This window comes from Ochotona curzoniae, unplaced genomic scaffold, assembly GCF_017591425.1.
Source record: "Ochotona curzoniae isolate NIBS_2020 unplaced genomic scaffold, NIBS_Ocur_1.0 patch355, whole genome shotgun sequence".
Lineage (NCBI taxonomy): Eukaryota > Metazoa > Chordata > Mammalia > Lagomorpha > Ochotonidae > Ochotona > Ochotona curzoniae.
In genome coordinates this window covers 135,149-159,235 of record NW_024466923.1, presented here as the reverse complement: position 1 = coordinate 159,235, position 24,087 = coordinate 135,149, and the positions used below count along the sequence as shown (strand labels likewise).

General features: G+C 33.2%; 1 protein-coding gene across 5 annotated transcripts in view; it reads right to left on the bottom strand.

The window, feature by feature from the left end:
- The window catches only part of LOC121167251 (syntaxin-binding protein 5-like), a 252,185-nt gene that overhangs the window by 94,236 nt on the left and 133,862 nt on the right, over positions 1–24,087 (bottom strand). For all 5 annotated transcript variants that reach the window (XM_040996671.1, XM_040996674.1, XM_040996673.1 and 2 more), the window contains exons 10-15: positions 21,911–22,065; positions 15,322–15,394; positions 12,178–12,325; positions 10,965–11,032; positions 3,990–4,030; positions 1,075–1,292 (exon numbers count right to left, since the gene is read on the bottom strand). In XM_040996671.1, the coding sequence (XP_040852605.1) occupies positions 1,075–1,292; positions 3,990–4,030; positions 10,965–11,032; positions 12,178–12,325; positions 15,322–15,394; positions 21,911–22,065 (703 nt within the window). The remainder of the gene's footprint in view (positions 1–1,074; positions 1,293–3,989; positions 4,031–10,964; positions 11,033–12,177; positions 12,326–15,321; positions 15,395–21,910; positions 22,066–24,087) is intronic.

The following is a 24,087-nucleotide window of genomic DNA, read 5'->3' as shown; positions in this document are numbered from 1 at the left end:
ATGTGCACTTTTGAGACTGAAATCGCTTATAAAAATTCTATTATATGGTAGTAAATATAGCAATACTACCAAAATGATAGATTTTTATCATACTCAGAATCTGCTACTAATGAGCATCCCTATAACTTGTACAGAGATATTTACTTTAAGGTCAGAATTAAAATCTAGTTTTATCTGACTTCAAATCCTGGACTTCTAATTAATTATTATAGAAGAGTAACATTTTTTAATCTATTTAGGTACTGGTTAGAAAAGGATAGATAGGTACTGGACAGAAAACAAAAATTGTCTATAGGCACATTAACTGGGAATTAGCTTACTGCACAGGGCGTTAAGATTTTCAATCTTTAGACTATTCACTGATGTAAAATAAACACTAGGTAAAATTAAGATTAGTGATTACTTTTAGCTTATCAAAAATACTACGTATGGATAATCTTAAAAATGAATTTACTACAGTTGAGAAATAATAATTTACAAAAACTACTCGACAATAGAACTAAGATGAATTTTAAAATATAGAACAAATTCTATATTAATTTGACCTAACTATAAGTTAATAACTTTATAAGCAAACTGTACATTTTGTAGCTATACTTATTTACAAAAACCTCATATTGAACACAAAATATATTCAATTTTTAATTTATTGCTATAAAAGTTTATAAAATGAATGCTAACGTTCTATTATTAACAAACAAAATAAATTTATTCATTTTGGTGAGGTAAATGCCACATCAAAGTGATACAGTTTTTGTTTAAAATCATGGACAAAAATACAACATAATGAATTTCCAACAATTTATAATAAATAATAAATAAATAAATAATACAAAATGTTAAGGTCATTTTCATACTGAAAGCAAGTACCAACTTCTGATAGAGAATTATTTTTACCATTTTAAGTCAAGTCATTTTAACAGTAATAATAACAGTTAAATATCATATGAATTGTATTATGGCCAAATAATGCCCACTTGATGGCTTAAATGGTAGATTGAAAAGTAACCAATATGTATGGCAACTACTTTTTTGGTTAGGTCGAAGTATGAATGTTAAACTTAAATAACTTACCACTATTTCTGTTGTAATTTCATGTCTGCTGAATTTATAAATTATGACATATGCAGAGACTCCTGATACACAGAATATTCTGCTCTCTGGACACCAGTAAATCATCTGCACGGCAAAAGGGTCCTCCTCCACAATTTCTCCTGTTTGTTTTCCTTCTCCTACCTTCTGCTTTTCAAAAACTTTTGAAGTTTTTAGTTTGTACAGCATTTGTAGAGTTACTGGAAGATAAGCATAGTTAGTTTCTAATGTACTTTTTAAGTGCTAAAGACTTTCCAATATATTTTATTGAAATGCAAAAGCGAAAAAGCAAAATCCAAACAGACAAAATTAATTACATTTTAACTAGTAAGCATTCAGTGCTCCATGACTATAGTACCTGGAGGGAGGGTACAGAGGGAAAAAAAAGCATTTTTTAAAAACATGAATGATTTCCCAAAGATTTATGTAGATAGTTCCTCATATGATGTTACTTAAATAGCTATGACACATGAAAGTTTACAAAGGCAACATTACATGTAATTTTCTTAAGGGAGATCCCTCTATCCTTACATGAGAAGTCATTACAGAGGAAATGTAATCCATGGAAAGCTTATTCCTTTATATAGACTTTATATTCCTTCTGTTAAGAGCTGAAATTCACCAGCTAGCCTTATTTGAAATGCAAAGATCTATAATTATTGCAGAAACCAAGTTTTCGGAGTGGCTTTATGTCAACAAAGGGTCAGTTACAAAACCAACCATGACATGTTGGATCTGTGTAACATTTTCAAGAATTTAAAATCTGAGAACATGATATTGCTCATTCCCCAATTAAAACAAAAACTTTTCTTATTCTACAAAGGATCTTTGAGAAAAGATTTGAAAATCAGGACTTCCTGCCAGAGTGCTCAATATGAATTTAATCGTTAAATATAGTAATCAAACTCTTACTGAAGGGATTATGACATGTGAAGGAGCATATCACACCACTAATCCCCCACCTTCCAAAATAAAAACGAGCCTGGACTCCTAACATTTTTAAATGCCATGAAATAAAGACTGTTCCAGATTTTACAGAATGCTGGACAAGCTGACTAAATCTTACAAATGACCTGAATTTTCTTTTGTTGTAAAGGATAATATGGAAACTGATGAAATTTGGTTAATAGATAACAGTGTTTCATCAATGTTAATCTGGTTTTGACCACAATTCTTAGGTGATGCAAGGGAATTGTTTTGTTCATAGAAAATGTATACTGAATTACATTTGGTATATGTGGTACTCCAGTTGCATTGTCTTACTTAAAATGGTTACCAAAATGCTTTTGTTTTTATGTGTATATATTTATGTACATCTGTGAGAAAAAGAATATAAATAAAAGAGAAGGGACAAAGGATATGGATGGGAACAAATGTATGTGCTTGAAGTATTAAGCCATCTTTAATTCCAACATTTTAAGAAAATGAAGTCTTTCAAAAATCACGAGTCTGAAGTACCCTCAGCATCAGGTTAATCTGCAGTCCCAGAAAACAGCATGAATACAGCTTTGTGAGATCCTTAGCAAAGGTTTTAGCTAAAGACAATCTATGACAGGTATAATCTCTCTCCTACGCAAGCTAGGAAATAATGAGTGTTATTTCAAGCTGTTAAACTGTGACAATTTATTACTCAGCAACAGAAAGTTGATATACATAATGAAAGCTCAATTATTAAAATTCACCTCAGTTCCTATTCTAGGTAACTTCACAAAATTAACAAGATAAATGACAATTCAGGCACATTCATTATGTTGAAAATATGCTTTTATACTTTATGGCTATAAAACATTAATGTGCAAATTTTGTAATTTATATTCTGAATGTGACAGAAGTTTTGATTTAAAAACTTCTGGAAATGCTATTGTACATACTTGGGAATTTTATGCACTCCAAAAATTAAGAATGTTTAGGCATCCTTTTCCCATTTTAGAAACCAAGAAGTAACTCTGAGGAAGTGAGAAAGGAACAATGACTTCATTATGCAGTTAATTTTGTACCAGGAAAAAAAATTCAGATTTGATGAAATTTCACTAGAAGAGAGCTGCTGTCCATTTGAATTGAATCTTACTACTCCTTCCTTACTGCGTGCCTCATAAACCATGAATTGAAATCTTTCAGTCTTTTTCTCTTGCTGATTGTGTATTTGCCTAGCTGCTGAGAGCAATCTCTACTGGGTGATGAGTATCATCAATAGTGAAGTTTCTTGCTCTGCTTCTCTAGTATTACTTTCCTGTGATGCATTCTCATCTATGGTATTTCATTAAAACACCTTCCTTTGATTTACTTTATCCAAATAAATAGATCTCAGTTCTGGTAACAGAATTTTGTTGTACTACATTTGGATTGTCATATTGTCTGTCCCGTAGTTAACTATTTCGTTGTCTTTTCTAGTGACTATAAGTTTTCCTAAGCATATATACATGTATAATGAAGTCTTATAACTTTTTGTACATCTTTTAACAAAGACCAGAACACTATTTTTTTCTTTTAAGTAATTCTCAATACTTCAAAAATAATTTCCACATTTATCTAGTCACTAGCTCGTACCTTCATAAGACTGGGAGGGTACGCAGAGAAGTAAAGGATCCAAGGACCAGAAGGTTCAAACCATTTATCCAACAGAACAATGCTATGAGATAAACTGTTTAAGGGAAACCCCGTCTGTACTTTGCCAACATAATGTCTACTGTAGATAAAATGTGTTGCTGAAAAATACTTAGTCCTAATAGTTGTACATTAAAAAGAAAAGTACAGCAGAGATGAAACTGCAGATTGTATAAATTACATGCATACACATATGTCTGCTACATCCAATTCCAAACTGAAAACTAGTGAATGGCTATGAGCAAATATTAACTAACCGCTCTCAGCTATACAGGGAGAAATTCAAAACTTACTTGCAGAAGCATCCCAAAATTTTATTGATCCATCTGCATGACTAGATAAAAAATAAATTAGTATTAGCTGAGGCTTAATAAAAATGAGAATCATAAAAATTTCACATGTACAGAAACTTGAGCTGCTGTTAAAATTTTGCTCCAAAAACACAACTATAATGAAAATTAATGTATGGTAAGCCATTTCTAAGTTCAAAATAATGGTTTATTCTTAAATTACACACTAAAATCTAAAGATTCAAAAAAGAATAATTCCTTATATCTTTTTAATACTTTACATGTAGTAGAGTGTAATAAAAAATAACATGTTAAAATTGGACAATATTTAGAGAAAACTTTATACTCAATTAAAAATAAATAAATTTTTATATTATTGAAATGCAAATCTCTAAATTTAACTAGAGCTGTATTATTGTTAGTAAATACTACAATGTCACTTCTATAAAAATGCACTTTGAAAGTAACAGAGTAACTTCCAAATCCCTTATGAGGTCAGCATTATCTTAACACCAAAATCAGAAATAAATCACAGTACAAGAAAACTTAAAACTAATATGCCTCATGAGTATAGGCATAGAGTTATTAGGAAAATACTAGCAAATCAAATCAAAGATTATGTGGATGAATTCATAAGTCATGATTAAGTGGGGTTTATCTTAGGAATACAAGCCCATATTATCCACCATATGGTGATTAATCACAGTGACACATTAAAGAAGAAAAGCCATATGGTCATCTTATTAAATGTGGGAAGTGTACTAGACAAAAATTCATCACTCAGTCATAAAAGAATGTTTCTATAAACTGAGAACAGAGGAAATTTCATCAGCAGATAAAGCTGCATATAGGAATGAACTACAGACATGGTCTAACCTAACATATGTAATTACGAGGGACAGAAAGCTTCCTCCTTAGCAAACAAAACAAAAATGGTCATTCTCACCAGTCTCATTTAGTATCTTATTAGAGATGTTACCCACTTAATAACTGAAGAAAAATAAAAAGCATACAAAGCAAAAGCAAGATGTATCATCTGATAGGAATAAAGAAAATGATGAAGATTTTTAAAATGAGGCATAACTCTTACCTTCATTTAGTACAATTATAATACATAATGCCAATGTACAAATATCAACTGTATTTCTATATATGGGGCTCAAACATTTGGAAGTGGACAGTACAAAATGATACTACTTAAAAACCCTATCAACACCACATAAGCCTTAGCTTTAACCTCACACAATGTGGGTTATATCTGTAGACTGAACTACAAACTGCTGATTAAATACAGAATGCCCTGTAAATGCAGGTACAGAGGTCAAAGAAATGGGAAGTCTGAGATTAGAATCATACAAAATAGGAGATGTTTAGTTATTTGCTAGGCTAGACTACACAACAAAGCTGGTAATAAGGAACTTCATGAAGCCAAGAATGCATTCATCGGTTAATCATCAAGGAAATGCAGCCTTTAATCCTATAACAGAAAGAAACTGAAAACAGTCAACAACTGAATCAGCTTGGAAGCAGATTTTCTTGTAGAGTCTCCAAAAGATAAATTAGATGGACTTCTTAAATTCCGTGTCATGATATTCTAGCAGAGATTATAAACATACAGTATCAGGCATTTGATCTATGGAATTGTAATGTAATAATTGGGTATATTTTAAACTGCTTAAGTTTATGGTCACTTGTTATGCAGCAATGAAATACTAATAAATTCATCTCAGAGGGAAATATATATTTTAAAATGCTCATATATCATACTTTGAATTTTCTTACTTTCAAATTTTCTATATACATGTATTTGATGTATCTTTCGCAATGCTGAAAGCTATTTTTTATTCTGATAGCTTTTGTCTTATATTTGGAAAATCCTATTAAATTATATTAAATGCAATTAATGACATTTGGCTTTAAAATTTAAACATGTTACATTCCATTTGTAACTGTTTTGTCTCTGCTATTTCTATTCATAAATTCCATTTTAAAAGATTTTATTTCATAGTTTTTGTGTATTCATGATTTTATTGATTACATTACAAAAATTTATCCTTAAATAATTAAGAGTACAAATTATTTACTTTCCCAAAGAATGTTAAATATTTTATGACCATTTTCTTCTGCCCCATCTTTTTTTCCTGTCATTACATTTCTGTTCTTTATGACAATATTTTAAATTATTGTTTGGCATATTAATTCTATATGCCAAAAATGATACTGTTATTTCTTAGACTTCCATGAAATAGATACTTAATATAAATATTATAATATTATACCACTCAATATTTATTTACCATACATGATCATTACAGATCGGAATTTTATCACATTAGATTTGCAGAGAACATTTTTGCTATAAAGTGGTTAAAAGTGAGTATGAGTATTTTGTTAAAAAATACTTGGGCTTAGAGAAAAATTTTGAAATTTCACAAATGTGGTAAACATTTCATACAGTGGTAGACTCTGTTTGGGATGCTCATAGCCTATATTATAGGTGTTGGGTTCAAATTCTTGCACTACTTCCCATTCCAGCTTCCCATTAACATGCAACATCGGAGGCAAAAATGATGTTTCACCCACATGAGACATGTGGACTGCATTCTTGGCTCCTAGCTCTTCCCTAGATGCTGCAAACAGCTGGGGGTGAAGCAACACATGGGAGATATTCTGTCTCTCTCTCCCTTTGGGGATCTGCAATGCTATTTTCCATTATATAGGCACCGTATACAGTGCAACAGAATCACAATTGATTACAATGTTTGTGGTTCTGAGTTATTTTTGAGAGTTGCTATGTTAGTGGGCATGAAGTGAAATAATGTTTCTTTAAATGTTCTCAAATTAGTGATTCCGAGCATCTTTTTGCTTGTTGGCCATTTATAATTCCTCTTATTATTTTTCCTTACAATTCAACCCTTGATTTTGCTCATTAGAAACCATAGATTTTTTTTAAAATATATATTTATTTGGCTTATTTATGCTTTAATTGTTTTTTTTATTTTTATTATTATTTTTTTTAAAGATTTATTTTTATTATTTTTTTTTTTCATTGGAAAGGCGGATATACAGAGAGGAGAGGCAGAGAGGAAGATCTTCCGTCCGATGATTCACTCCCCAAGTGAGCGCAACGGGTCGATACTATGCCGATCCGAAGCCAGGAGCCTCTTCAGGGTCTCCCATGCGGGTGCAGGTTCCCAAAGCCTTGGGCCGTCCTCAACTGCCTTCCCGGGCCACAGGCAGGGAGCTGGAAGGGAAGCGGGGCCGCCGGGATTAGAACCGGCGCCCATATGGGATCCCGGGCGTGCAAGGCGAGGACCTTTAACCACTTGCGCCACCGCGCCGGGCCCATTTATGCTTTAATTGTAATTTCACTTGCTTCGGGTTTAAGTTGTTCTCTTTAATCTCATTAGGTATAAATTTAAATAGTTGACTTGAGACTTTTTTAAGCAGTCATTTATTACAACATACTTTAAGATGTGATCTTATTGTAGTCAGTAAATTTGGCTTATGTTGGTTTACTTTTTTCCTCACAATTCTTTAAAATTCTCCCCATAATTTCTTCTATTATATATACACCTTTATATCCATTAGAATATATTTTTAAATTTTTGATCTCAAGTTTATAAGCAAATTTGAACAGAAATTTATACTTAATTTGGTTTTAAAATATTAAAAATCCATGCAATTTTTTTTCATATTACACATTTTTGTGAAGTTTTAGAAAACCCTGTAATACATATATTTTTCCACAGTTCCTAGTGCTATTGACTTCTAGTTTCATTCCATTGTGGTCAGCAAAGATACTTCTATGATTTAAATCTTAAATTTTTAAAGATTTGGGTTTTGTGGCTTATCCTCAGAAATGTCATTAAGTAACAACACATTATTTCCTATTCTGGAGAGTATTCTGGGTTGACCTTGAGCTCAACGTATGCTTTCTTTTTGAGCAGAGACTTTAATGGTTTAAAACTGCTCATTTCTCATTTTGCTGAAACATAGTATCATGATATTGTTTAGATGTCAATTTGTGCTTTCTTCAAACACTAAATTTCCTTAATGTCATTTTAACTCTGTCATTTAATTCAAATAGTTGTGGCTCTTTAAGGTCACTTTCTTGAGGCTACTTTGTCCCTTTGATAGAGCCACATTTTCCTGCTTTTTTCATGTGCTTTATTTTTACTGCAAGGTGTGCACTTGGACTGACTTTTTACATGGAAAGTGAACAGCCCATGCATTCAGCTGATGCAGAAATCCTGATAGTCCCAAGTCTCTCATGGGCTGTCTCCTTTGGTTTATGTGAGTATTTTCCCAAGGGAGAAGTCTGTCATTACTTTTCCCAGATGTAGGCTGTTAACTCCTGCATCTTTCTCTCTATTGCAGGCTGTCTGACAAGGTGCCTACAGGCATGCAAAGTGTGACAGTTCCCATTAGTGTTCTGAATCAAGAAATGTAAATGCCAGATCTTTGGGCAGCCTCTGTATGTCCAGACATTGGATTAAGTTCCTCTTCTGTTTTCTTCCAAATGTGAAGCCCCAAGTTGTACTTTTCCTCTTTAATTTGAGCTTTGCTAACTTGGAGGAGAGGTTTCTTATCATTTCAAGGTACTTTTCTTAGCTTTGAATGTATTTAGGGTACTGTTACTATGAACTTAATTTCCAGAACTCTCATAACGTTTTTTTTTTACTAATATAATTATAATACATAAATACAGATCATATAATACATATTTTATAAAATGGTAACCATATACTATATTATATTATAAATTATTATTATTATAAAATGATAACTATATACAATATATCCTGAGGCAAGGTTTAGGGCTTCTTATTCTGCCACCTTGCTGTCATTACTCTACTGATTTTTATTTTTATAATTTTCTTTTACTCAAAATCTGCTGATTGTGTTACATTTGGAGTAAGAGTATTATACACAGCAAATAGATGGGCCATGTTCTAAATCTATTACATAAATATTTGCATTTATCAAGCTTATTTAAACAATTTTTGTTTAATGTAATTATTATGTTGATAATTATGTTAATGTTAGGTGTTATTTGTTAGTTCTCTCGTTTAGTTTTTAGCTTTGTTTTTCTCTGCTATTACTTCAGTTACTTATTTTACTAATTCCATATTGAAGCAACAAATGTGTTCTTAAATACACCTCCTCATCTAAATTTCTCAGTGACTGATTTAGTTATTCTATTGCACATCCATAAATTAACACCATCTACTTGTGGATCTTATTGTAAACCAAGGAAAACAGACACATTGTAGTTCTTCATGTCAAATATATCCTGTATATACATTGAGAACCACATCAGTTGCTATAATCTATGTTCCAAACCCAATCATCAAAAATACTTTTAAAAACTTAATACAGGGAAAAGTTATTGGATCTATCCATATTTTTGCTATACTGTTCCTCCTGATTCATGATCCAATACTCCTTCTTTGTTCATTTTCTTTTGTGTAGAGAACTTTTTATACTCATATTTTTGGAATATGTTTCCTATGAACAAATTTTCTTAACTCCATTCATCAGAGAATGTCTGCATTTAATCCTAAGTGGTTTTCACTGGTACATGATCCTGGGTTGACAATTCTTTTCTTTTGGTTTATGAAATATAGCTAGGTTTCCTTCTGGCCTTCAGAGTTTCTGATCAGAAATCTGAGTAAAACTGGTTAAGTACTAATTGTAAGGTATCTTTAATTGGTGTTCAGAAACTTGTGATAAACGTTAATATGGATTTAACTGGAATTTTTCACCTCATGGAATTTGCAGGTTCCTATACTTTACTACATTTGAGTTTTCAGATAGTTATTTCCATGAAACATTTTGTAATCCTCCTTACTCATTATCCTCGGAACTTCTGGCGTGTCATTTCTGGTAAGAGTAATAGAAATTCTGGTACTTCACCTTGTCCCCAAGGACTTTCACGCAACAAGACTCATATTTTTCCCTTACTAGGTGTTTCTGCACAATCTGAGGAAGTTGGAGCATCTTATTATAATCTCAGAGGGTAAAGGTTGGGGTATCCCAGTTAGTTTTTGCTGGAGTTGGTTAAGCTAGGGTCATAGTAGGATGGAACCAGAGTTTTGTGTGTGAGTATATGTATGCGAAGGGGTTGTTTAATTCAGGTAGAGATAATCATTTTCTGAAATTCATTTATTTTGATAGGCTACCTCATTCTTCATCTCTTCAGTAAAGACTAAAATAGGTTTTGTTAGGCGTCCGCGTGTGTGTGTCCATTTGCAGTTCAAAATTGCCAGCACATCACCATTCCTGGGTACTTGAGGAGAAAGAAGTCCAAGAATCTCATTATTATGTTGTTCTTTGGATTCAGGTGCTACCAACTGTAACATTTCTCCTATTTTTCCAAGATCTCTTATGTTTGTCTTCTAAATTAAACCAAGGATTTTTAATGGTACTTAGTAGAAAAATTGTAAAGGACATTTAGTAATCTATCTTCACATTAACAGAAGCTCCTGCTATTTTTTAAAAATTTCATAGTTAGCTTTACTTTTATTTTCATTCCTAATATTAGAACATGAAGTGGGTTAATATACAATTTGGAAATATTTCTGGTATTACAGCTTTGAAACATTTTACATAACCATGTGATAAGCACACACACACACTCACACAAACACACACACGATTCTTGGATTAGTGGCAATCACATAATTGTTGGCAATATCCTCTGATTTTCACATGAATTCTTTCTTGACTAACTTATCATGATCTTTCCATTTGGATTTTCTCCCAGTGACATAATTTATATTTAATTCTTTAAAAACCAGTACTATATTTACAGTGGTTTTATTCTATCATCAATATTATAATCTTTGCATAGAAGCATATCATACTTTTACTTACACTGCTAATACACATACAATTATTAAAAAGTATTGGAACTCAGAAGTATTTTTTATTGTAGTTGATGAATTGATAACTCATACAACACATCTCACTTACCCGGTAATAATGATTTCTGGATATGTTTGTGCTCCAAGGTTCCAAGCTCCTCCACTAATTGGCCATTCCTAAGTGCATTACACAGAAAGAATATATACATTTTTCTCTTAGTTTGAATGATAGTCAAACTTATAACACATTTTAAAATAAGTCTTGCTTAATATTAAAGAGCTGTGAAGCAATCAAGGATGAGGTGCATATTTCTAAATTTTCCAAAGAACAAGTACCTCTGAAAGCACAATTCTATCTCTACTAATGCAGTTTTTAGCCAATATTAGCTTTCTTATAATAATCAAATATTTAACTTGCGCAAATAAGAGGGTACTTCAAAACATTTTGTGGAAATGTAGATGATGCAAAAACTGCATAGGTTTCAAATTTTTTTGCACCAGAATAGCTTGCCTTTCATTCCTTTTTTTCATGGCCTTCTTGAAGGACTCTTGAATAGTGTTGCTGCATGTGTCACAGTTTGTGGACGACCACACTACCATGGCGCAACTTAACAGAATTATAAGTAAATGACATCTTTTAAAATTGTCTATCCTGATAGCACTGGGAAAATAAGATGCTTGATTCACCATGGGCAGTCTGAATTCATGTTCTGATAGTTTCAGCTTGGGTTTCAAATATAGGTGTTAGAGGAAATAGTCATAAATATTATTTAATTTATACAGTGAAGACAAAGAGCATACATATCTGGGACAGTTACACTTGGCTTGATATTAGAGTTATCTCAAGGAATTATTAAAATCTAGATTACTCTGATGCAGCCTCGGTTTCTGATTATGTTAGTCTAAGTCAACTTGAAGGACTATTTGATGGGTATTTTAAAATTTTTTGGCTGACATAATTAAAATATATAAACATATATATGGTATCTAATGTGATGTTCCAATGAATGTATACATTGCATAATGATCAAATTAGTGATTATGCTGTCACATCATTTACTACTTTTTTGTGATAAAGACACTGAAAAATCCCATATATTGAAGAACACAGTAAATTATTGTCATTAGAGTCACTACAAAGCACAAAGAACACCAAAACTTGTTCCCGCCACCTAACCAAATGTTGTACCAGTTGACTAACCTCTTCCCATTTTTTTGCCCCCTTCCTCTCCTGACTCTTTGGCAACTTCAATTCTCCTCTCAACTTAATGATATGAACAATTTTATGAGTGAGAGCAATGACTGATAATTGTAACTTTTACCTTATTACTGTACCCTTGCTTTTTATGCTTGACTCCTATAGAATAGAGCACCAGGATCAAATCCGGAGGGCAATCAGCAAAATACGCTGTGCATGTAACTGGTGATTCATGAATATCCATGGGATATGGATTTTCAAAGATGGGAAAACTGATAAAGACAAAATAGTAGAGGCATTTTACAAAGATAACACATGAAATAATCCTCATAATGTAAGCCCTAATGTGTTTATAAATATTTACCATAAATTCAAGCTTTTGAAGTAGTATAAAGTAAGAATCATAGAAAAATTCCTTTAAGAGATTTATCTGAAACTATGCTGATAAAATTTTAACAAATATAATTCATTTTCCTTTCAGAATTTTAATATTCGGCAGTAAAGTTGCATCCTACTATGGATACAATGACTTATAATAAATTTGACATTATGAAATAATTTACAATATCTTTTAAATCATATAAACTAGTCATTTTGAAAAAAAATTTCTAATTACTTTTTAGTATTAACATATAGCAACTTCTGATATTTTTAAAAGGGAAGTATCCACACAGGCAAGTTTTCCATTTTTTCTGGAAGGTATTTAAAGACTGTAATTTGTAGGTGTGTGTCTGTAATTATGTCTGTCTTATGTATCATTTATCATGTAAACTACAAATGGATGGGAGGAAAACTTGGAGATAATCTCATATCCTCAAGCATACTGTAACTTTAGGAAAAATACACATATAATCAACATAACAATTTTTACAACCATAATAATTAAGAATTTCTCATGTTTTAGATGCTATTTTCAGGATAAAATGAATCTTATTCTATGTGACGCCTGTTTTAGACTTGGTGAATGATCATATTAATTTTGAGATTTTCTTGGGACAATTTTTCAAAATAATTTTCTCCTCAGGTATCAAGAATCTTAAGTTTAGGACTTGAGTTCAACCTCCAAGGTATGTGATGTGTATGTATATTTTGGCAAGTGTGTGTGTGTGCTGTGTCTGTGCAATCACGTTTGTCTATTTGCAAGGATTCTCTTTCTAGCAATCTGAAGTGTTTAAGCTGATATTCCAGGAAGTCATAATGGTGTACAGAAATGTACATAGATATAATTCATAGTAAACATCAAGTGAGTTAAGGTGAACAGAGATTTCCCATTTCAGAGAAGAAATTATCATCACTGAGATCCATGAGTTAGAAGACATAAGAGTCAACTTAAAACCAGACCTACAACTTGGAATATGATGTTACTACGAAGTAGCAATGACGGTTTGTAACTAGGTGAATACTACTGTAAAAAAATTATTTTGAGAAAAATTATTTGGTATATTGACAAAGTGTAGGCAAAATACTGAAGAAATAAAAAATAGCTTAAAATTTATAATAAGCACTTAGATGTGGACTTATGCAATTGGTTGTTGTGGTGATGGTGGTGATGGTAATGAAGTTATGTATCTCAGGATCAAGGGGAGGAAACTGTAATCCTTAGTGCTTACTTTCATATTGAGAATTGAATGGAAAAGCATAAAAGGAAGAGGGACAGGGAGGAATATGCAAAAGAATGCACTTTCACAATTTGTTTAACATTCAGAAAGTCTGAGATGAACTACTAAGAGGGGAAAGAAAATATATTCAACATTGACAGTTTTTATATTATGTAAATATAATGATATGGGAAATTCAGACTTTTAAAACATGAAAAGGAAAATAAATAAAAACTTGTAAGCAAAATATCAATTCACAAAAATTGATAACAAAAAGTATACACCTAAATGTATAATGTAGTAACTGTCATGTGATGCACATTTTACAATAAAAAACAATTTAAAACATAAATATAAATAGATATGCTGAAAAGTGGCTATTAATAATATAAAGGGCCTTAGAGAATATTACAATTAGCATTTGAGAAACCAAGAAACATCACATAGAACAAAGAGCTGAATATCAATGGTATCAGAAAGAATGCAACTTAATAAAACTTATGCTACAACTTCTTACAAGAAGCAGCATAAATTACATGTGTGGAAAATTCAACCATGCTTAGCAGGGCAATTAGGCAAAATTCACTGTTGTAATAATCTTATAGTTCAAATCACAAGTCCCTTTCAAAATGAAGATACATTGCATAACACAAATCAGCACAAAATAGAACTTTAGCTCTTAAATTTACAAACTGCATGGAAAGTATAATTTAACTACAATGTATGCAACAAAAATTTGCTGAGAATTTATTCCACACACGAGGCCACAGCTCAGTAGGGACATGATCCTTAAATGGAAATTGCATGGCTCACAAAAGCTATGAAAAAGGAATGCAGGAATAATTTACCAAATTATAGAGGCAAAGAAAGATCTATTTTTAAAGAAGTGGCATCTTAGCTGAGATTCCTACACATAAGAAGTTAATACAAGAATAGAAAGAAGAGATCATTGTAAGCAAAGAAGAGTAAATGCATCAAATTTAGTTTCAGATACAAGGGCTAAGAGTTGGTGGTAGGAGAATTTACACACAATCAGAGAAAATTAATTTCTTGCCTAACATCATTTAAAATGAAAAAGTATAACAGAAAAACTGTGCCCATAAATCCCAGCCTACTTTAACTGCCCATGGCAAGGAATAGAGAATATCAGTGTCACAGCAGTATTCTAGATATTTTTCAATCATACAACACAATGTAAAAGCAAAAGGAAAGAAGGTCCCATCTTCCCTAATCCTGAGAGCTTGCCTTCCTGTATTGTCTGTGTGCAATAATACTTTAACCATGGATCATTTTCCTTTGGTCAGTTTTATTCTAACCAACAGACCTTAGATGATAGTCACCAACTAGATCACACATGTTTTCCTAACATTGGTTTTAGTTTAAGGAAACCGCCGAGATATATTCCACTCTGTATCCATTGTCTCAAATGCTTTTGTCCAAACATCAGGTCATAAATGTTATAAGCCTTTTTAAAATGTCATAAGCCCTTTTCAGTGTCAGCAAAACTTTCCTGGGTTAGTTATTACTCAACAAAATCGTATTTTTGTAATTTTAGCAAAATTGTATTCACATGATATTTACTATTCAAAGAATGCTAATACCAAAATGTACTTCTGTATTTAATGGCAACAATACTTTAAAATATTTTTACATGTACATGGACAACTTACTTGCTTTGTGTCAGATCAACTACAATGAGATCTTTTTCCAGAAGTACCACTACAGCATACGGTTCCTGAAATTCTAAAAGTAAAAATAAAAACTTGTAGCATTTTTATATTATATATTTTTAAAAATATCACATTATTTTTCTCTCCTATACAAATGTTAAATGACTTGAAAAGATCAAAATTAAAGTCAAAATAAGACTAAAAGGGCACTTTAAAAAAAACATTCTCTCAACTTTGTTGTTAGCACAAAAAACAAGAAAGTGAGATATGACTTCACATCTTGAAGTCATGAGAGCAGATTATGTGAAATAAATCATGCTGTAACTGTTGTTTTACAAACTCTTCTATAATTTTAGTAATTTGGAGTTAACTACATGTAACTACATATAACCTAATGATAGTTCCCACCTTTCCTCCTTTCTTATTTTTATTTTGGTAGAACATACTTTCAATTTACTTTATAATCACAAGCTTAATCCTCCACTAAATAAATAATTCAACAAGTAGAAAGACCACCGTTCCTCAGCAGTACAGACCAGTGCTATAATAACAATCCAATCTCGATATGCTAATTTCACTCATATGCATTATCTTTTTTTGGTGCTGCATATGTTATCTGCAAAAAAAAAATCACAGAAAACATATATCTATCTTTTGGGGATAGTCTTTTTCACTAAACATAGTGTTCTCCAATTGTATCCATTTTGTTTCCAAAGACAGGATTTTACTCCTTTTTTATGGCTGAGTTCCACTGTATATAACTAACACATTTTATTTATCTATAGACATCTGGGTTGATTCCAAATCTTAACTATTGTGACCTGAGTTGCCATGAACATTGGAAACAGATAATTCTTTCATATGCTGATATAAAATCATATCCTTTAGGTAAATTTCATGTCCTTTAGGTAAAACTTCTAGGAGTGAGACGGCCGAGTCATATGGTGCATTAATTTTTTTCTGAGACTTTCTATCTTCTCATTTAGCTCTGAGAATTAAAAACAGTTTTCCCCTTTGCTTTTGATATAGATTATATTCTTTGTATTAAAATTGAGTCATTTTAACATTCTGCTAGTCAATTCAAAGGCAGATGTTAATTGCACATTTACACTTTTTTCTTGAAATAGGGATATTAATACATCACGAAGTGTGGAATGTGTAAATGAAAATTATGTGGGGGTGGGAAAAGCATATTGCCATGTACCTCATTTAACTCAGTGAAGCAATAATTGTGTTATTTATGATTGCTTCAACACATCTGGGTGATGTTTTTATTTTTCAGTGGGAAGAAAAGTGGGTTTCCATGAGACTAGGTTTGTTTTTTGTTTTTTTTTGTCTTTACTCCCCTTTAGGGATATCACTGGTTAGAAAGGAAATGCTACAAAAATACAGTAGTTGAGAAACAGGCATGAAAGAGCTAAAGTTATAGCTACATTAATTACAATCTTAGGTAATTGTACCCATTTTAGTCCTGTTGTTCTTTTAAATAACACTAACTGGCAGCAAAGGCCATAGCTTTACATCAGTACCTTGTGTATTATACTTGCTAGTGAATAAAAGGATTTCTTAGGAGTCAAAGAATCAATTTTATGTCTACTATTTACTGAAGAAAAAATTTGTTAACTTGTTCATCTAAACTTCTTTCTACTGAAATGGCACAGCATAAACAACCTTAGCTTATCACAAACACTAAATAAAACAATGTACAGAACATTGTTTAATGCAAAGCCTGGTACACAGTAGGCATTCCACAGGTTACAACTGCACTACTTCCCTTTTTAATAGATTGGTTTATTTCTGAGTGGGCTCAGCTTTTTTAAAAAAGTAGCCCTACTGGGACAAAAATTATGTTATAATTACTCTTTTTTTGGAGGGGGGGGTCAGTACATTATTTATGGGGATGTAGAGGAATGAACACATTTAAACCTCAATGTGAAACAAATTTTGATCATAGTCTTTAATTACTCAGGGCAGTGCCATCTCAATTAAAAGCATTGAAGCGCTGTGCACTCTGAGAAATAAGTTGAATTGCCAGATGTCATAAATGGTTCAGCAATAACAAAACATGTTAATAAGTTTGTTGCATTGAACATGTGCATAATATTTATCAATATGTGAATGTAGAGGATGAACTTACATATTTATTAACATGAAACTGAATTTATACAGCTGACTAAAAATAAACTACAGAACAGTATGTTGAAAATGCTATTGTTCAAAAAAAGATTATGCACACATAAATAATTAGATAAACTTATTTATGTGCACAGATTATTTGGGGAAAAATGTAGAAGAAACTTGGTAGCACTGGTCGCCAATAAAAATAACCTGAGAAATTTCATTTTATACAGCTGTTTATTGCCAGCCTTTTTCATGATATTTTCACATGTCAACTACATTAATAGTTAAATCCATTTAATTGGTTAATAATACTGGGGAAAGTTGAACTACTTCTAGCTTCCAACAAGTGAAAAATTTGATCCTCATTACCATCTCTCTGAAAAACAAATATTTATATGTGTGACTTAGAGATTACTAAGCTTGATTTTAAAGTTCATTTATGTTTCATTAAGCATCATCAGAAATGGTCTGAGTATCTCCAGTGATGTGTGGATGTTTATATATACAGATATGAAGTATTTTACCTTTGCAACCACACATTCAATTCCTATTACTGTAGCATCTTCCTCAAGGCTCTTAACAGGAAGCAATTTCCTTTTTTTTTTAAGCTTTATTTATTTTTATTGCAAAGTCAGATACACAGAGAGGAGGGGGAGTGACAGAGAGGAGGATCTTCCGTACAATGATCCACTCCCCAGGCAGCCAGGATGGCCAGAGCTGCACCAATCCAAAGCCTGGAACCCAGAGCCTCTTCTGGGTCTCCCATGCGGGTGCAGGGTTCCAAGGCTTTGGGCCATTCTCAACTGCTTTCCCAGGTCACAAGCAGGGAGCTGGATGGGAAGTGGGGCTGCTGGGATTAGAACTGGTGCCCATATGGGATCCTGACACATGCAAGGCAAGGACTTTAGCTACTAGGCTACTGTGCCAGGCCGCAAATACCTTTCTTTGTTGTCAAGGAAGCAATTTCCTAAGCTCAGATTTGCTCATATATTTTCTCTTACTTTATCATTGTCCATTCTCATAACTCCTTAAAACATTTATTTTCTGAATGTTTATAAATATCATAAGCCTTATCTTTTCATTTTCCAAATAAGTGATCTTTGTCTCTTTTTGCTATTATTGCATATGAAATAATATTTCTGAAATATAGTTATCCCATTTTCCTGATGTCATTTCCCAGTCCAGAAATTCAGCAAGTTTAATGAGGTGTTTCTCATTCCATTCCTTCAGATAGCAACTTTAGGCCTTGATAACTTTAAATGCACATTATAAAAATTCTTACTGGAATCTAGGATATCATATTTCAGGGTTTTCCCTCAAAAATCATGCTTCTTTTGGGGGGAGGCGAGAGGGAATATCTCAGTAAAGTATTGCTTTAATCTTAGTGCTTCTGGCATGGGTCGGGGGCAGACCAGGCAGAATCAGTTCACATCATCCACTGGCAAATCTGAACGCCGGAACAGAGTGTGTTCGAGCCAGGTTTGGTCGTGACAAAAGCAGTGCACAATACAGAATGCCAAGGTGAGGTTGCCTGTGCCAGATGTGACTGCAGCACCCAACAGCACACATGAGAATCAGGAAGGGAGGGGGCAGAACCGGCAGGGAAATAAGGGGTGGTTCCCTAACTGAACAGCTACTCTCATTTGAGAGCATGAGCTGGGCTACAACACCTGTGGGCCTCATGTGGACTAGATCAGGAAAAACCAAGCTGGGCTGATTATTCCTACTGGTGCAAACAAAATTAGAGTGGGTGAGGGTTGTTGGGGCTTAGCCACAGCATCAGCTGGCAGAAGCTGGCACTGGGGGCTAGTTTTGTCAAGTCAAATCACAGAACCACCTGGAGAGTGCATAATGTGGGAGTGGGAGTGGCCTGGAAGGGAAATAGTAGGCTCCTCCCTCTTGGGTTACCACCCCCCACAGGAGGGCATGAAAACTAGGACAGGGGCTGGGGTGGCTAGACAGAGACACCCAACAACATCCGTGAAGGCTGGATAGTTGAGCTGGTTAGATGGAACAAGGTTTTAATACCCATTGACATGTATGAGAGCAGAAGGGGATGTGGGACAGACTGGACTAGTCTGCCACACATACTGGCAAACCAGGGTAGGGGGCGGGCCTGGTGGGGGTTATTGTGGGTCACTCCGACTAGGCTGCAGCTCCCACTGGTTTATGTGAGGGCCGAGTATGTGCTGGGCAGAACCAGGCTGGACTGCAAACACCCATTGGTTCCAGTGGAAGACAGGGATGGAAACAGAACCAACCCAGCAACTGCAACCACCAGCTGATCGGGGCAATGGACTGTGCCGGGCCCTGTGCTTGCTAGTACATACAAGAATCTGGTCTGGGAACACCTCAGACAAAGTTTCTTTGGGGATCCCCCCAATCGAGCTTCCAGACTCAGAACCCTAACCATCAAAAGACAGAGGACAGAACAAATTGGTCAACCACCTCAGCTGTATGTTGGCAATGAAAACACTGGGCAAATGGAGACTCTATGATGGACTATGTCAGTCAGTGGATTCTGCAACAACCTCATTGTGCTTGGAGTGGTGAGAGTGGCAGCAATTCAGAATTGTTGAACTATCAAAACCACTTGAGCAAGACCCTCGGAGCATGCCCCACATCTGGGACCTGGGGTGGGTGGGGCTTCTCCCTTAAAATCCCCTTTTACATCAGATATATTAAGGAAACAATACGGAACTAATTGTCTTGCCCATCTTCCTGTAGTGCTTGAACCTTTTTACCCTAATTATGTCAAGATTGTCAAATAAATAAATGAATAAATAAATAAAAACATTTAGAAAGAAAAATCATTAAAAAGAAACTTTAGTGTTTCCTCAAAATTCCTCCAATGCTCTACTTCAAAACATATCTAAAAGGTTCCAATTTTTTCTCTAAACTACTTATACTATAAAACCTCACAGTTTCTAACATGTTTCATTAATATCCTTTTCAAAGCCTACTTAATCCAATTTTGCCATGAAGCATTACGTGAGTGCCTTAGTCATTAACTATTAAACTAGACTATATATTGGTTTGTTACTTATACTGACACCCATATAACCTAGTATTTAATTAAGATTTTAGATTATTTAAATTTAACAAATTCTAATAATTTTGTTCATATGATCAGACTAAAATATGATACCAGAAATTTGTTTCATTCTTGATTTGTATGTTCTACAGTCTGCTCTGTTGATACAATAGGTATGTAATAAATATTAATTGGCAATATAGATGACTTATCTGACACTAGTAATTCTGGAAATCAAATGCTATTCTGATTAATATCTACCCAGTGTTTAATATGAAATTAAATAATTTAAAAGAATTCATTCAATAACACAACTAAGAACATATATTTCTTTCTAGTTAATAAAGTATGTTCACTTTCTGATAATCCTGTGTGGTCAAGGTTATTTTCTTTCTACAAAAGATAAGAAAATCACAAATGTTAAGTAATCTACTCAAAAGCACATATCTAGTGAGCGGTAAGACTAAATCAGAAATTGAGATATCATGTACTCAGACGTAGTGCACTTTCCCCAAGTCTACAAGCTCCCTAATGAAGATGAGCAACATGCATTCAAATCACATTGCCTAAATAACAAACTTTTATTTACTTGTTATATGTTCATTCTCATAGCTTTAAAGAGTTTATTATTAAGGTTTCATGGTCATTAAATTTCGTTATATATTCTGCTTATGTGTTTAGACTGGTTTGCTTTGCTTTTAGCAGTAAGCATACTAGCAAAATTTAATAAAGGAATATTATTTGATCAATCACATGGGCACTCAAGAAATAATTGAGTGCAGTATGCATTCAGGTTGGAGTTTGTATGGGTCAGGGTATGAGTGCAACATTTCTCATACTAAATTTAAAAAAAAAGTCTTTATATTCAGGATGATAAGAAACCATGTAAGCATATGACTTCCAGAAGAGCTTTCTGATTATTTTCAAAACTGAAATAAATCACTAACCACGCATCAGCAATCCTGGAGTAATCAGAGGTGCTGCAGTTGCATCTGAAGCAAAGCCAGATCTGAAACAGATGCAGCATCACCAGAGTTACAGATCACTGATATCAGGTAAGTGCTTTAACTTTGATTGGCTTTGGAATGGGATGGGTGGAGCTGGTCTAGGAGAGACTATTAGGAGACCTCAGTTTCCCCAAGCAATTTCACCCCAGACCCCTATCCTTCCCTCCCAGCTCAGCTTCCACCATCCTTATCAAAGTTTAAAGCACTTACCTGAAATTAGAACCTGAAACGCCAGCACTGCCACACTACATCTGTCTTAATTCCAGTTTGTCAAGTAGGTACAATTGCAGACCTGCTCCAGCACCTGTAGCTCAGTGTTGTAGGACAGTGGACATCTGCTGCCAAACTGAAAATATTTCATCTTAATTTTGTTAAGAACTTGTCATTTTAAAAATGATTTCTCAACAGTAATAGAGTTATTACTTACCATTTGGATAGGGTGTGTCACATAAAGTTAGAAATTCAACAATAGGATGATCCATTTCAAGCACTGTAATTGCTTTTCCATGCATGATGGTTAAACTTGGTCTTCTGCAAGCTTTGTCATAGGATAATCCACCAGAGAATATTATGAATGGTTCACTAAACAGGAAAAAAATGTTAATGAGACTGCCAAGTTTCAGATGATAGGAATTCACAGGACTGAACTTTTATGGAACATGCTTGATGGGAATTATCTGTAATTCAATTTGACACAAATAGCCTTTCCTGGTCTCCAAATCCTCACTCTACAATCATTTCCCTTTTTCTGGATACACAATCTCACCACTAAAATCATGAACATATCACCCCAGTAATGTGAAGCTAGAGGACTCTGGAGGTGCTCATTGCCTCTTTACATGAATTAGTTGGTTCCTATACTGTAAAGCACTCTAAGTAGAAGATTAGTCTATGTTAGAATATCAGGTTTACTATTTGGTATTTGAGACTCTAATCTGTAAGAGAAAAAAAGAAATGTGACAGTGGAAAGTCCAAGAATGTTAGTCAGTGAACACAAAATTCTAAATACACTTTCTGTGATTATAACTTAAAGATGGAGAAAGCTGGTACAGAAGACAACAAGAAAGCACCAAAGACAAACATGATCTTGATTGTACCTATGACCAGCGATCTCCAGTTTCCTTGCTTAATGAACTTCAAACAATTATTTTTGCCTATTAGTTTGTAAGACATAAGTAGATAGAACTGGGTTGGCATAAATGTAATTTGTTACAGTTGTCTTATTAATAGCTTTATGATTTTTCTTTTCTCAAATCATTACCTACATATTTACACTATTTGTATAAAAGAAAAGAAGTTATGCAGCCTTTTTAAAGAAGCAAATCCCCAATTAAAAATATTCTTGTCAGAAAAACCTTTTCAAAAAGAATCTTTCAGGTTTAAATTCTTTGAGAATATGCTTCCTCTTAGACTTCGCTTCCATCCTATCTGCAAAACTAAAGAACACACTTGTCTCAAGCAATCATTCTGTATGGTTTCCCTTCTTTTTTTCTATTTTGCACTGCGCTAATGTTAGTTTATAGAGCAATCAGAAAATTCTGAACTTTCTTATCCAAACCCATATTAAACCTACATATAAAACTGAGTAATTTTGCCTTTTAAAAATTCTTACTATTTGGATTTGTTTAGGTTGTAAGCACAACAAACTGCCATGTTCTAACTCAGATTTCTTCTGTTTTCCTCATTGGCTGATTTTAGTGATACTCTTGCACCTGTGATTCTACATGCTATTAATGAAGCAAAAAAAAAAAAAAAGGCATACTCTTGGATCTATTATTTGTTTCTACAAACTGTGCATATATAGTAAAACCTTTGCATATTTAAAACTATTTCTAATGTGATTCTTTATGAAATAGCAATTTTTTTTGTATGCACCTTAGAAAACCTGTCTTAACACACCCTAGGATAGGAAAAGTACAAAATTTCTGTTCTAATGGCTCTGTATCAAAAAAACATCGGGCCCTAAGTTAATTATTAACACACATTCACTCTGTGAACTACTAAATGATCTGAACAAAAGTTACTGCCCTAGAAAATTGCTGAAGGAACTTTTCATGATAACTGTATTACATATCTATTACCATATTAGATAATATGTATTTTTACTTATCTTATTAATGAGGGTAAAAAACAAGCAGCAAAAGCCAAAAGAAAACTGGAATATTTCAGACTCCGGAGTTTATTCCTAACATACAAGTCTGGTAATAGAGCTAAAATTCACTGCATGTTTACCATGTAATAGATGTTACATATACCTACAAAATAAACTTTATGTAATTCTCACAACAACTATAATAAAGACATTAGTAGTCCAATTTTATTTTGGAGGAATCTAGGATTACTGCAGGTTAAATAACTTATTCAGGGTCAAGCAGTTGTTGAATGTCATGACAAACAAACCAAATGCCAAGACCTAGATGCTTCACTTAATATTTAAATTCTTCAATAAATAAATTTCACAATTTGTCAAGCACTTCTACACGTTAAATGTTCTGAAAAATAATAAATGACCTAATTTATCTGATAGTTCATGGCCCTCCTCAGCACTCCCACACTTCAGACTATGATCTTTTTGTAATGGCAATGCTTTCACCAGTACTCTTT